This window comes from Triplophysa rosa, linkage group LG18 (assembly GCF_024868665.1).
Source record: "Triplophysa rosa linkage group LG18, Trosa_1v2, whole genome shotgun sequence".
Classification (NCBI taxonomy): domain Eukaryota; kingdom Metazoa; phylum Chordata; class Actinopteri; order Cypriniformes; family Nemacheilidae; genus Triplophysa; species Triplophysa rosa.
Genome location: NC_079907.1, coordinates 16,529,290 through 16,541,378, shown reverse-complemented (window position 1 = coordinate 16,541,378; position 12,089 = coordinate 16,529,290). Strand labels below are relative to the sequence as shown.

The window sequence follows — 12,089 nt, the reverse complement described above, 5'->3', positions numbered from 1 at the left end:
TTGTCTGTGTACGTACGTGTGTGTGTGTGTGTGTGTGTGTGTGTGTGTGTGTTTGTGTGTGTGTGTGTGTGTGTGTGTGTGTGTGTGTGTGTGTGTCTGTGTGTGTGTGTGTGTGTGTGTGTGTGTGCGTGTGTGTGTGTGTGTGTGTGTGTGTGTGTGTGTGTGTGTGTGTGTGTGTGTGTGTCTCTGTGTCTGGGTGTGTGTGCGTGTTGTGTGTGTGGAGTGTTTTGTGTGTGGGTGTGTCTGTCTTCTGTGTTTTCAACCTTTTCTTGTTTTTGCAGGTACAACTTTGATTGTTTTGCTTGTAGTCAATGTGTCTCATGTACAGCTGCTTTGTAACAATGAAAATTGTAAAAGCGCTATATAAATAAAGTTGAGTTGAGTTATATATCTTCAAACTAGGGCTGGACGATATGGCCAAAATTTATATTGAAATACATTCATGCATTTCGGTCAATACGATATAATTTCGATAACGATTATAAGCAATATTATAATTACAAATTATCTGTCAGACTCCTATAACCGAGCACATTACTCCCACATTACAACACCTGCATTGGCCTGCACTGTTTGCTGAACGGTGTCCTTGAGTGTCAGTTAGGCACCTATAAATAAAATATAGTAGTAGTAGTATTACAAAAAGTAAAATGTAAGATAGAAATTGAGAGAGCCCTCTGATATGAACAATAAAATGCTGATCAAAATCATTCTAGATGCCAGCAGTGTGCAAAGCTACAAATGATTATTAGAATAAGATATTTTTGTATAGGACTGTGCCCTTACCTTGTGTAAGTTTCAAATATTAGAATCATGTTTATCAATAAAATTGAGAATAACTTTTCTAAATGTGCTTCAAAGCATAATTCCATAATTTCAAATGTGCTTTAAAGCATTGGCATATTTTCAAAGCTCTACAGGGGCACAGGCCTCCCATTACTTGACACTTTTTTTCTTTTGACATTCTTCTAAATGAATAATTTTCAATTATTAACGTCCACTGAATTTTATGTATGATTGTATTTCTAGATATTTTTTTTGGCAAAACTTTATACAAGATCTGCCATGCTCTCCTGCAAGCTGACATTATGAACAGTTTTCATTCATTTCAGTATTTCAAAGGCCCTACAGTGTGCTGCAGTTAGCTATAAAAAAAACGACCGAAATTTGCCATTCTGTCCTCGAAATTGACATTGAGAACTGTTTAAACTTGTTCGTATTTATTTTCCAAAAGCAAGCATTAGTAAGTTGCAGATCCGTTTTGTAAATTAATATACGGACAAAAATGATCAATATTAAACTTAGCCTGTGTTTACACTTGAATTCTTTTTCGAAGTAGCTAGCGTCTGTTTTACATTATAATCCTATGGAGTAAACCGTGTTTTCAAAAACGTCCTGGGCGCTTTTTTTAAATGCCAGCTCCGGCGTCTTTTTCTGCAGCTCAGAGCGTCTTCTCAGGTTGAAAAAAGTTCAACTTTTCTGGAAAAAAAAAACGCCCACGTCAATCTCCTTTTCCCCAGCTAACCAATGACAGAGACCTGTCGTTTCCATAACAACATGCGAGGAACGTGATTGGTCGAGAAGGCTCCAGCTCGAAAAAATAAAATGGCGGCCGAAACGCCCATTGGAGCATAGTTTTGTATAAATGTAAGTTTAATTTTCACTTTCAACAACTTCTGATTGCATTTCTAGAGAGAAACTAATATTTTAGTTTTTAAATATGTGATTAGTTATTGCAAATACGCTCTCTGTTTGTAATTCAAATAGACTTCCGTTACGCTGCCTATCTGTTTCTCTATGCTGCCTTCGTGCACAGACGCTAGTGATGGGAAGTTCGAGTCATTTTTGCGATTCGGATGTTTGAATCTCGTTCAGCAAAATGAACGAATCTTTTTTCGAGTCATTTCGTTCATCTGAGCAGTTAAATTAATATTGCATGCTAATAGCCAAATTACCCCATAACATTTATTTATGCTAAATGTTTTGATCAGATATATAATAAGAAATAACTTATATTGTAGTTAGGGACAAGTTATGAGAAACAGGTATTTAATTATTTCCTGACAGCCATATAAGCTCTGAAATCTGTACAAGAAACAAAAAGGATTATAGCTCAACTCTAGAGACTTATTTTGCCCATATAGGCTGCATTTACAGAAAACATAAATGATTAGTTCATCTACCGAGTCCACGCGGGTCCGAGTCGTTCGTTCTTTTGTCACGTGATATGACCGATGCTTGTTTAATGTATTACATACAAAAATAACTTATTTCCTGACTTCCCTTACAAATATTCATGCAGTTTTTAACTCTTGCTTTTGATGCATTTCTGTAAAATTATGTATTTATAATTCATTAACAATTTTGGGTCACTCAAGAATGCAATAAGGTTTACAGGTTGTTGTTTTTCACTAAAAAGTCTCATGCAGTTTGCAAAGTATATAATAATAGGCTATTGAAATCATTTAAATGTGCAATTATTTAATAAGAGATCACTTGTGTTTTTTACTAAAACGTCTCGTGCAGTTTGCAAAGTATATAATAATAGGCTATTGAAATCATTTAAATGTGCAATTATTTAATAAGAGATCACTTGTGTAATATATGCATTAGAAATAAACACTGACTTTACAAGTGTTGCTTATGTTTATATTTTGCCAGCACAGTTCTTATTCAAAATAGTTAGTTATTAAGATAAATTAAAAACACATGCAGAAATCCACAAGAAACATTTGTGAATATACTGACAGAAAAAAGAACAGAATGGTACGTTTTAGAGAAGATGTTTATTGCACATATCTTTTTATCATTTTATAATATTTCTTCCTATAATACAACATATAACACGTACATCATGCATTTGACTGATGATCCGGGAAGTGGTCACGTAACGTTAAAGACTCGGACTCGAAGACTCCGGTACAGGCTGCAGGTTTGCCTGCGGAGCTACCATTTGACAAAAGAACTAAAGGACTCGATGACTCGAGAGACGAACTAATCATTTCTCTTTCCGGTATAAGGACTCGGACCCGATGACTCGAGAGACGAACTAATCATTTCTCTTTCCGGTATAAGGACTCGGACCCGATGACTCGAGAGACGAACTAATCATTTCTCTTTCCGGTATAAGGACTCGGACCCGATAACTCGAGAGACGAACTTCATTACTGTTTCTGGTACAATGTTGCACATGCGCGGTCAACACAAAATGAACGAATCACTCGCTGAGACACTCGTTACTCCCGAGTCATTTTAAAGATTCGTTCAAAAAGAACGAATCGTTCATGAACGACCCATCACTAACAGACGCTGACGACGAAGTTATGGCGTTCGGCTGCTGTTTGTAACCAAACGCTGCCAGCATTTTTTTTTCTAAAAAAGCGCCTTGGTCAACTTTTTCTTCTAAAAAAATAAGTTAAGTGTGAACACGGTCTTAAATAGAGATGTATACGGGGGCAAGATGGAGTGGCGCTCCATAACACCAGCCGCTGAGCAGAGTGAGGGCTCAGACCCGGATGTGTAACGTATATTGAAATATCGAAAATGTGTTTCAAAATCATATCATCATTATCGAAATTAATTATATCGCGATAGTTATTGTTATTGAATTATTGTCCAGCCCTACTTCAAACTTAAGTTCGTCTGTATTTACAGAGATTCAATTCCTTGTTGATAAACTGCCACCAAAGACTGCACTCCAGTGATGTAGCGAAACACTTCTAAAGTCATTCAGCATGTCGTAATGCTCTTGTGCCCATGTGACAGACAGCGCTTCTCCTGAGAGGACGGGTAAAAAAGCGAGATGACATGAACAGTACTTCATTCAGTACTCGTCAAAGTATGATGTTTTGTAGCATGCAATGGTAAATTCTGTCAACTGGTGAAAATTATGCATACCTGTCATACTGTGATATATCTTCAGCAAGCAGAAAATGACAGTTTATTTTGCAAACTGTCACAGACAGACGCTCTACACTTATAGTTTATTATTTATATAGTTTTTATTATAATGGACTTGATTTAGTTTAGACGTGTTGCATTACCTGTGTCAGGTGTGTGAAGGTGGTTTACTGATGTCAAGCAACTTGGTGCGTTAAAAAAAATAATATACTCAAAAGTGACCATATATTGGGTATTTTACGGAAGCTTCGAACTTCACTTATCCATTTAAATGGTTAAAATTATTATATTATATTACACTTAGCTTTGCACCCACAAAAATACCTTTCTTTTGTGGAGTTACTGACTCAGTATTTAAAAAAAATTGGACTTGAATTTCCAGCAAAAACAATACTGTATATAATATATAAATATTGCACATACACACATCATTACCATAATATACAATTACTTAAAAATACCATGACAAGATTTTGGGATCACATGCATAACAGCAAACAAAATAACAACTGGGAATACAGTGATCTGTAAATCACATTATATGTGGTATATAAATCCCTCTTAATACAACACTACATGTTCTAATTCTTCATGTAAGGGATGTAGCAAGGAGTTGGCATGTACCGTCCTTTTCAAGGACATTTACCTAAAATTAGAAGTCATAAGGTCTTCATGGTTTAGCTGTCCCAGGGCATGTCACGATTCACAGACTGAGAACAGAGGGAAAGGGAGGAAACAAAAACACACACCATTGTGTGTTAGAAAAGGGGCATGTTCAAAAGACACGTTTCTTACCACCATTTATCAGGCTTTCTCCTGTTGGACAGAACATACAGCATACAAAGAGCTGAAACTGTGCAACTGCCAACCGAGAATCTAAATGTCGAAGTATTTAGAGGCATAATTCGCCACAAGAGGGATTTCATAGAATAAATGAAAAAATAAACTGCAGAGATTTAAGAAGACTGTTTAAATTTGTGCCGAGAACTCACCTTTGACCTCATGCTACGCTCGGAGCGTTTCGCAGCGGCAGCCGCCATCTTTAAAATGTCAGGATTGCTCTTCGACTTCATGATATCTGAAAGACATCACATGACAGTCAACTGTTTATTAATGTTCTTTAAATCTTACGTCAAACCAGTTGATTTAGTTCCAGAGACGGTACCGTAACCACTGCGTTCCATATCCTCCAGTGTGGGTTCCCCCAGTGCTTCATGGGCTTGCTGTAGCTGGTCTCGAAGTCGGCCCAGATCCCGCTCGGCTTTGGCCCTTACAATGCTTAGTTCTGTGTAGATGTCCTTGTATTTATCTGTTGCATATTTTTTATCCTATGACCACAAAGTTGGACATGACATGTGTTCATGTTAGCGTAATAGGCATTAATAACAACATAAATTGGGATGCAACACTTACTCTTTGGGCTGTTTGGAGTTCATCTTTTAAAGAGTTTATCTCCTGCTTCAGATACTGCACTTCTGACTCTTTCACCCTCAACATCACCTGTAAACCAAAGCAGAAGAATAAGTCTTTCTTTCCCAGGATGCTTTGACACGGGCTTAGAAGTGATGATGATAATACACACCTCTAGTTCATACAATTCCCTGCTATGCATGACAACGTCTCCACCATCTTCGCTCGTCATCGATCGCATTTTGGTGATCTCGGCTGCAAGACGGTTGTTTAGCTCCTTAATAACAAATGAAACAAAATGATTTTGCAACAAGATTTAGATTATATCTTACATTAGACTTTCCGGCAAATACAAGTAACTTGATCACCGATTAAATTCTTATTTTTTATATTTATTAATTTAGCAGACGCTTACAAATGAGCAACTTATAAATGAGTAAACATTCAGCATTTATGTAAGAGTTCGAAACCTTGCAAATGTTCATATCCTAATATGCTTATCAAAATGGTTTGCAATAAGTGAATGAGAGAGAGAGGCTTTTGCTTTCCCAGAAAGAATGCAAAATATATGTTGATTGTGTAATATTCACTTTTTAAATGTATTTTATAACTTATAAGCCAAAGAATACAAAGCTATGCTTACAAGCAGGAATAGTACTGAAAACAGATAAATGACAGATAAGGGGGCATCGTTATTTTTGCAATTCTGTTTTGTGCCACTAGGAGTGTAAGAATTCACACTTTCTCCTTTCTGGTGAATTACCATGGTTACCTGGTTGTGTGCATTGAGTTCCTGGTTCTCCCGTTGGCACTGCCTGAGAGCTTGTCTTTCAGCCTCGAGCGCCTGGGCCAAGTGAGCGTTTTCTAAGCACTTTTGAGAGTACTGTTCCGATAACACCTCAATCTCCCTCTGGTACGACATTAGCTCCTCCCTGCAACGTACATACATACAAGCCTTTAGTTTTCCTTTCATATCCTTTCAGGTGTCAACCTTTGATAAAAGAGAAAGGCCTCTAATGTCTAGACAGAAGTACAGCCAAGAGCTTGAGGGCAGATTATAGGCATGTAAACAAACAATGGCTCTGAAAGAAACTCTGGAATCGCTCTTGATTTGGCAAGGCATAACCATCTTTTGGACTTGGCAACTGGAGGCAGTCATGCAGTTTAGCTTCAGGCGCTTGTCTTAAACTTTTCATCCACTTATATTAATGTGGCACAATATGCAGAGGTGTTTGCTTAACACATTTGAACAGAATACAAGGAATGTCACACTAATGAAACCACAATAGCAGTGTAAAGATCATGTTTGGCTGTGGAGATGTGGCTTTTAAAGTGTACACTTTTCAGTTTCCGTTTTTCCAAGCGAGTGCATTCGTGGAAATGATCTACAATTAAAAATCAGCGACGAAGTGAAAAGGTGTAGCTGTGGTAGATTTAACTGCAAGCCTGTTACGGTTCACTGAACAACAAAGGAGTAACAACTGACTCGTGTTGCCTGCGGATTTCCTCAATGTCTGCGTTTTCATTGTTGCTGCTGGCTTTGCGTGCTTTCTCCAATTCCCTCTCGAGCTCTGTCCGATGTGCGTTCTTCATTGCTTCGATAGCTAATAAAATAATCAAAAAGGCCTGTAGTGATTATTTAGTCTAGTTACAAACTAAATAAAAGCCAAACACAAGCACGAGAAACTCAAGCCACAAAAACGTTTTTTTTTTTTCCTGACTAACCAGCAATGGTCGCTGCAGTCTCTTCAGCCAGCAGTCTCTCCTTATCCTTCTGCTGCTTCTCCAGTTCCCGCTGGTATTTTTTCTGCAGCTCATCTATCACTTTCTGGTGGGACACCTCCATGGCAGCAAAGCCCCGTTCACATGTAGCCTGTAGGGGTGGAATCAGACAACAAGGATGAGTTTGGTCCACATTTGTCTGTGTTGATTCTAGTCCACGAACACTTTTTGGACAAGGATGACACTTACACAGACAACACAGATTAGCAGCGTGTAGACAACGGTGTCCACAAAGATAGAAATTATGATGAACATAAAGGGAACATAGGCCAGTGAGAGATGGCTAACATAATCTCATCCACAATAGTGGAACTATGGATTGCAACTGTGACAATTGTTCACAAACTATACAATTGCAAATTGTATTAGACATCAACTCAACTTTATTTATATAGCGCTTTTTACAATTTTCATTGTTACCAGTGTTGGGAGTAATGCGTTACAAAAGTAATGCATTACAGTAACATATTACTTTTTGCTGTAACGCAGTAGTGTAAGGCATTACTAATCAATTTTCAGTAATATTTTACTCTGTACATGTTCAGTAATGCTTGCATTACAACAAACTTTTCGCCCGAGAGACATTAACAAATCAAAAATCCCACAAGTAAGTTGTATTTCCTGTTCGTGAATAGACGAGTGGGGTGTCATTCATCTCCCTCTGGCTGGTGGAACTATTTTGTATTGTAACGCAGCATGATTTCAGTCTCTGAGCTAAAGGTCCGAGGCTATTGGCCCCGCCCGGTTCGCTGTAAGCGCCAGTGTTGCGATTTCCCGCACAATTGGGCTATTTTGAAAATGCAGTTGCGGGAAAAATTATGAAGCCGCGGGTTGCGGGTTTTTGGGCTACTTTCATAATGTACTGCGGCCGCCAAAATGTTTATTTATATTCTAAGGATAAATGTTAATTGATGAGATTCTTAATGTGTATTCATACTCAGATGAATACCTGGCAACTCCAGTACCGGCCCGTTCTCAAAAGTGTGGGGAACGAGTTTCTGACAGGCAGGCTACAGTACAGGGAGGGACGCGGGAGCTCAGCTCAACCAAAGAGGAAAATATAGCGGTGGTATTAGACAATGCATCCGAATTATGCTTTTACTGATGTTTCGTAAGGTGCATGTCACGTTGCACAATGAAAGAAATCACTCGTGAGTGTACAACAGTTGATTCTTCCGGCTGCCAAATATCACGTTTGAGCAGCTATACGCAGTCTAGAACAACTAAAACATTGACGTCCTTGTACACATTATACATATGCAATATATTTAACCATGCTTATTTCTTAAGCAAGTTTTTGCATGTCTTACGAAGAGAAAACACGTTTCTCGTCCATTTCCTTGCTTGGCCTCAAGCACACATGGGATATTTTTTAAAGGGATACTCCACCCAAAAACTAAAATTCTGTTATCGATTATTCACCCTCTAGTTGTTCCAAACCTTTATAAATTTCTTTGTTCGGTTGAACACAAAGATATTTGGTAGAATGTTAGCAACTGAAAATTCTTTGGCATCATTGACTACCATAGCAGAAAAAAATATAATGGTAGTCAAAGGTGACCCAGAATTGTTTGCTTTCCTAAATCCCCCAAAATAGGGATGTGCGATTTGGGGAAAATATCTAATTGCGATATTTTTGACAGACATTGCAATTGCGATTTGATTTGCGATTTTAACTTTTCTAATTCAAGCTTCAGCTCAATATTGTTGTGTGGAGCACAGTATGCGTATAGTTACCCTGCTGAATGAAAACAACAACAAAAAACATTACAGAAATTCTAATTGTTTCCATTAAAATCATTACAAAATTCATTTTTGTAGTGTGTTTTGGGCATTATTCAAATAGGGATTACTGTTGTTCAATTGGTTCCCAACTTCCAGATTACATCACACCAACAGAATCCAAATACCAGTGTACACCATTATAGTTTCCATTAAAACAAATACAACTCCCATTGTAACCCTTAAATCCATAACATTTTCCATTCTGTTAGTGAATTATTAAAATTAAAAGTTCAAAGGTTACATAGGCTGATTTATTATTTTTTAAGTATGTGGGATTTTTTAAAACAAGTAGAAAATGTGCTGAATGTTTAATTTCATCCAAGTGAAATTAGCAAAACAGTTAGATAGAATTTACATTTGTTTGAAACGCGGAGCTAGGCGTGAGTTGACACAGGGTGCGCGCGTCAAGTTTAAACGGCTCGTCCTCGAGATGCAGGAGACACGCAACGCGGGGAAGAGTCTTGCGAGTATGACACAGGCTGTGGGTCTTCTGAATTGGACGGTTCTTTAGTATTTATTTGCCTAATATGATCGATCTGACTCTGCAGATGCCATAATAACACACACACTCTCTCTCTCCTGCCTTCTGTTTGTTTGTTGTTTTAATGTCGGACGTTTACGCAGTTGGCTAGGGCAGTGCTGATAGGCATAACGGAGGTGCGCTCACTCAGTTGGTTAACAAGAATGCCACTCAAAGCGGGCTTGGAACAGACGCGTTTCCTATTTTTCACATCGCTTCCACATTGGAAGCGATGCCTCTTGCGATTAGCAAAGCCTCTTGCGATTAGCAAATCGCAACGTCTCACATCACGATTGTGATTCGATTTTGATTAATCGTTCAGCCCTACCCCAAAACATATTTTGAGTTCATCAGAACAAAACATATATACAATACCTAGGAAACCATTCAGATAAGAAAATATAGCAATATAAACGTCTTTTGGCAGTTGTTAACTTTGATTTGACACCGGAAAATAATTGGGCTAGTTTTCATTCCTTTTGGGCGGGTTTTGAGGGGTCATTGGGCTGCTTTCAGGAAGCTAGTTAGCAAGATCCCTGTGACCAGCAGCAATGACAAGGTAAGCTAACGTTACATGATGACTAGCTAGAATTCTATATAATCTAGTTCAGTGATGAGATGGGACTATTTTGTATTTAAATACCTTTGAAAAAAAGTAATTGTATTTTGTATTTAAATGTGTTTAATCTTGGTATTTTTATATTTTCAAACTGAAATACTTTTTGCCAATCAACCTCCTTATAAGACTGCATGGATGGGCAGTGTATTCAAATACATCCATTTGATATACAAAATACTATTATTTATATTATATTATAGATTAAAATGCATTTAACCTAGTATTTTTTTTGTATTTTTGTGTGTATAGCCTAGTTAATTCAAGAAATCAGCAGTCTAAAGAGGTTGATTGGCAAAAAGTATATTGTATTTTGAAAATACAAAAATTCAAAGACTTATTTTAGAATGTTAAGTTCTACTTCTGTAGTTATTTTGGTGAAAGTAACTCAAAAGTAATACAGGAGTCATGTAACGTATTACAATTCTGAGACAGTAATATTGTTTAAATAACAGTAACAAGTAATCTGTAATGTATTACAGTTTGGAAGTAACTTGCACAACACTGATTGTTACAAAGCAGCTGTACATGAGACATATTGACTATAAGCAAAACAATTAAAGTTATACCTGTAAAAACAAGAAAAAGGTGAAAACACAGAAGACAGACATACCCACATACAAAACACTCCACACACACAATATGCACACGTACTAACACACACGCACACACACACGTCTGGTTTACTATCTCCGTGGGGACAGTCCATAGGCGTAATGTTTTTTATACTGTACAAACTGTATATTCTATCCCCTATCCCTACCCCTAAACCTAAAGATCATAGAAATCTTTTTGCATTTTTAGATTTAAAAAAATATTGTTCTGTACAATTTATAAGCTTTTTTTGACCGTGGGGACCTCAATATTGGTCCCCACGGTGACACGAGTCCCCATGTGTTGGTGTGCGTTCAGGTTTAGGTCCCAACCGGGATATACAAACATGAACGCATATACACACACACGCACGCGCACACACACACAAATCAAACAAAATGAGTATTTAAATAAATGAAGCCTACGCTAACTTTTCTTCAATCCACTTCACTTCAAAAAAAAAAAAAGGGGGGCAGTCGTGGCCTAATGGTTAGAGAGTCGGACTCGTGACCAGAAGGTTGCCGGTTCGATCCTCAGGGCCAGCAGGTAACAACTGAGGTGCCCTTGAGCAAAGCACCTTACCCCTACTTGCTCCCCGGGCGCTACAGTGATAGCTGCCCACTGCTCCGGGTGTACGTGTGCTCACCACTTGCTGTGCGTGTGTTCACTACTCTCTGGATGGGTTAAATGCAGAGGTCACATTTCGGGTATGGGTCACCATATCTGACTAATAGGTCACTTCACTTCACTTTTTTGGCAAACAACTGCACTAAAAAAGAAATTAGTTTTTTTTTAATAATAAAACAACAGATATACAACTCAAAATCAAGACATCTGGACATTTTAATGGTGTGTCAAACCTGATGAATTTATAAACTATCACTTTATTTGCTATTCGCAATCGAATGTAATGAAATTCATATATTTAAGCTTACATGTCTAGATATTTTTGGGGCCACTGCACTGTAGTGGTGCTATTTTATGCAAGAAGACTGTTCAGCTGTCTGTATATCAGATGAGCGAACGATACTGTTGTTTTCATAGGGCTAAATTCCATGAACAAGGTCTGTCTCATTAGAGCCCTGCAATTCAGCCCGGGCCCGGCGGGCCCCGACTTATTTACGCCCCTCGGGCCGGGCTTAGGGCCAATTTTTACATCATAGCTCACAAGCGGACCGGACTTCGGGCTTGTTTTAGGCTTGTCCTCCTTTTTATATATTAGACATTCATTAATATTTCTAATATATATATTAGAAATTCAGTAAATAAAGAAGCGATAAGAAGTTGATGATGGTAAATTTAAAACATCCAACACGTTTACATATTACGCTGACACACATTACACATTCTGCGCGCAGTTGAGCCCGCGCGTTCACACAGGTTTCCCATTATTCACCTCACGTGCAATGGAGAACATAAAGAGAAAAATTGCAAATGGCGAACTTAAAACACAGAAAAACAAAGAGGAAAGGCAAACTTCTG

The 12,089-nt window shown here is 37.9% G+C and overlaps 1 protein-coding gene across 4 annotated transcripts in view; it reads right to left on the bottom strand.

Moving 5' to 3' along the window:
• The window catches only part of mprip (myosin phosphatase Rho interacting protein), a 91,613-nt gene that overhangs the window by 6,316 nt on the left and 73,208 nt on the right, over positions 1–12,089 (bottom strand). For 3 of the 4 annotated variants that reach the window (XM_057358968.1, XM_057358970.1, XM_057358971.1), the window contains 7 exons: positions 7,036–7,183; positions 6,797–6,914; positions 6,083–6,242; positions 5,483–5,587; positions 5,314–5,400; positions 5,066–5,228; positions 4,893–4,978 (listed from right to left, as the gene is read on the bottom strand). In XM_057358968.1, the coding sequence (XP_057214951.1) occupies positions 4,893–4,978; positions 5,066–5,228; positions 5,314–5,400; positions 5,483–5,587; positions 6,083–6,242; positions 6,797–6,914; positions 7,036–7,183 (867 nt within the window). Of the gene's footprint in view, positions 1–4,546; positions 4,611–4,892; positions 4,979–5,065; positions 5,229–5,313; positions 5,401–5,482; positions 5,588–6,082; positions 6,243–6,796; positions 6,915–7,035; positions 7,184–12,089 lie in introns of all 4 variants that reach the window. The other variant, XM_057358969.1, reaches the window with a different exon arrangement.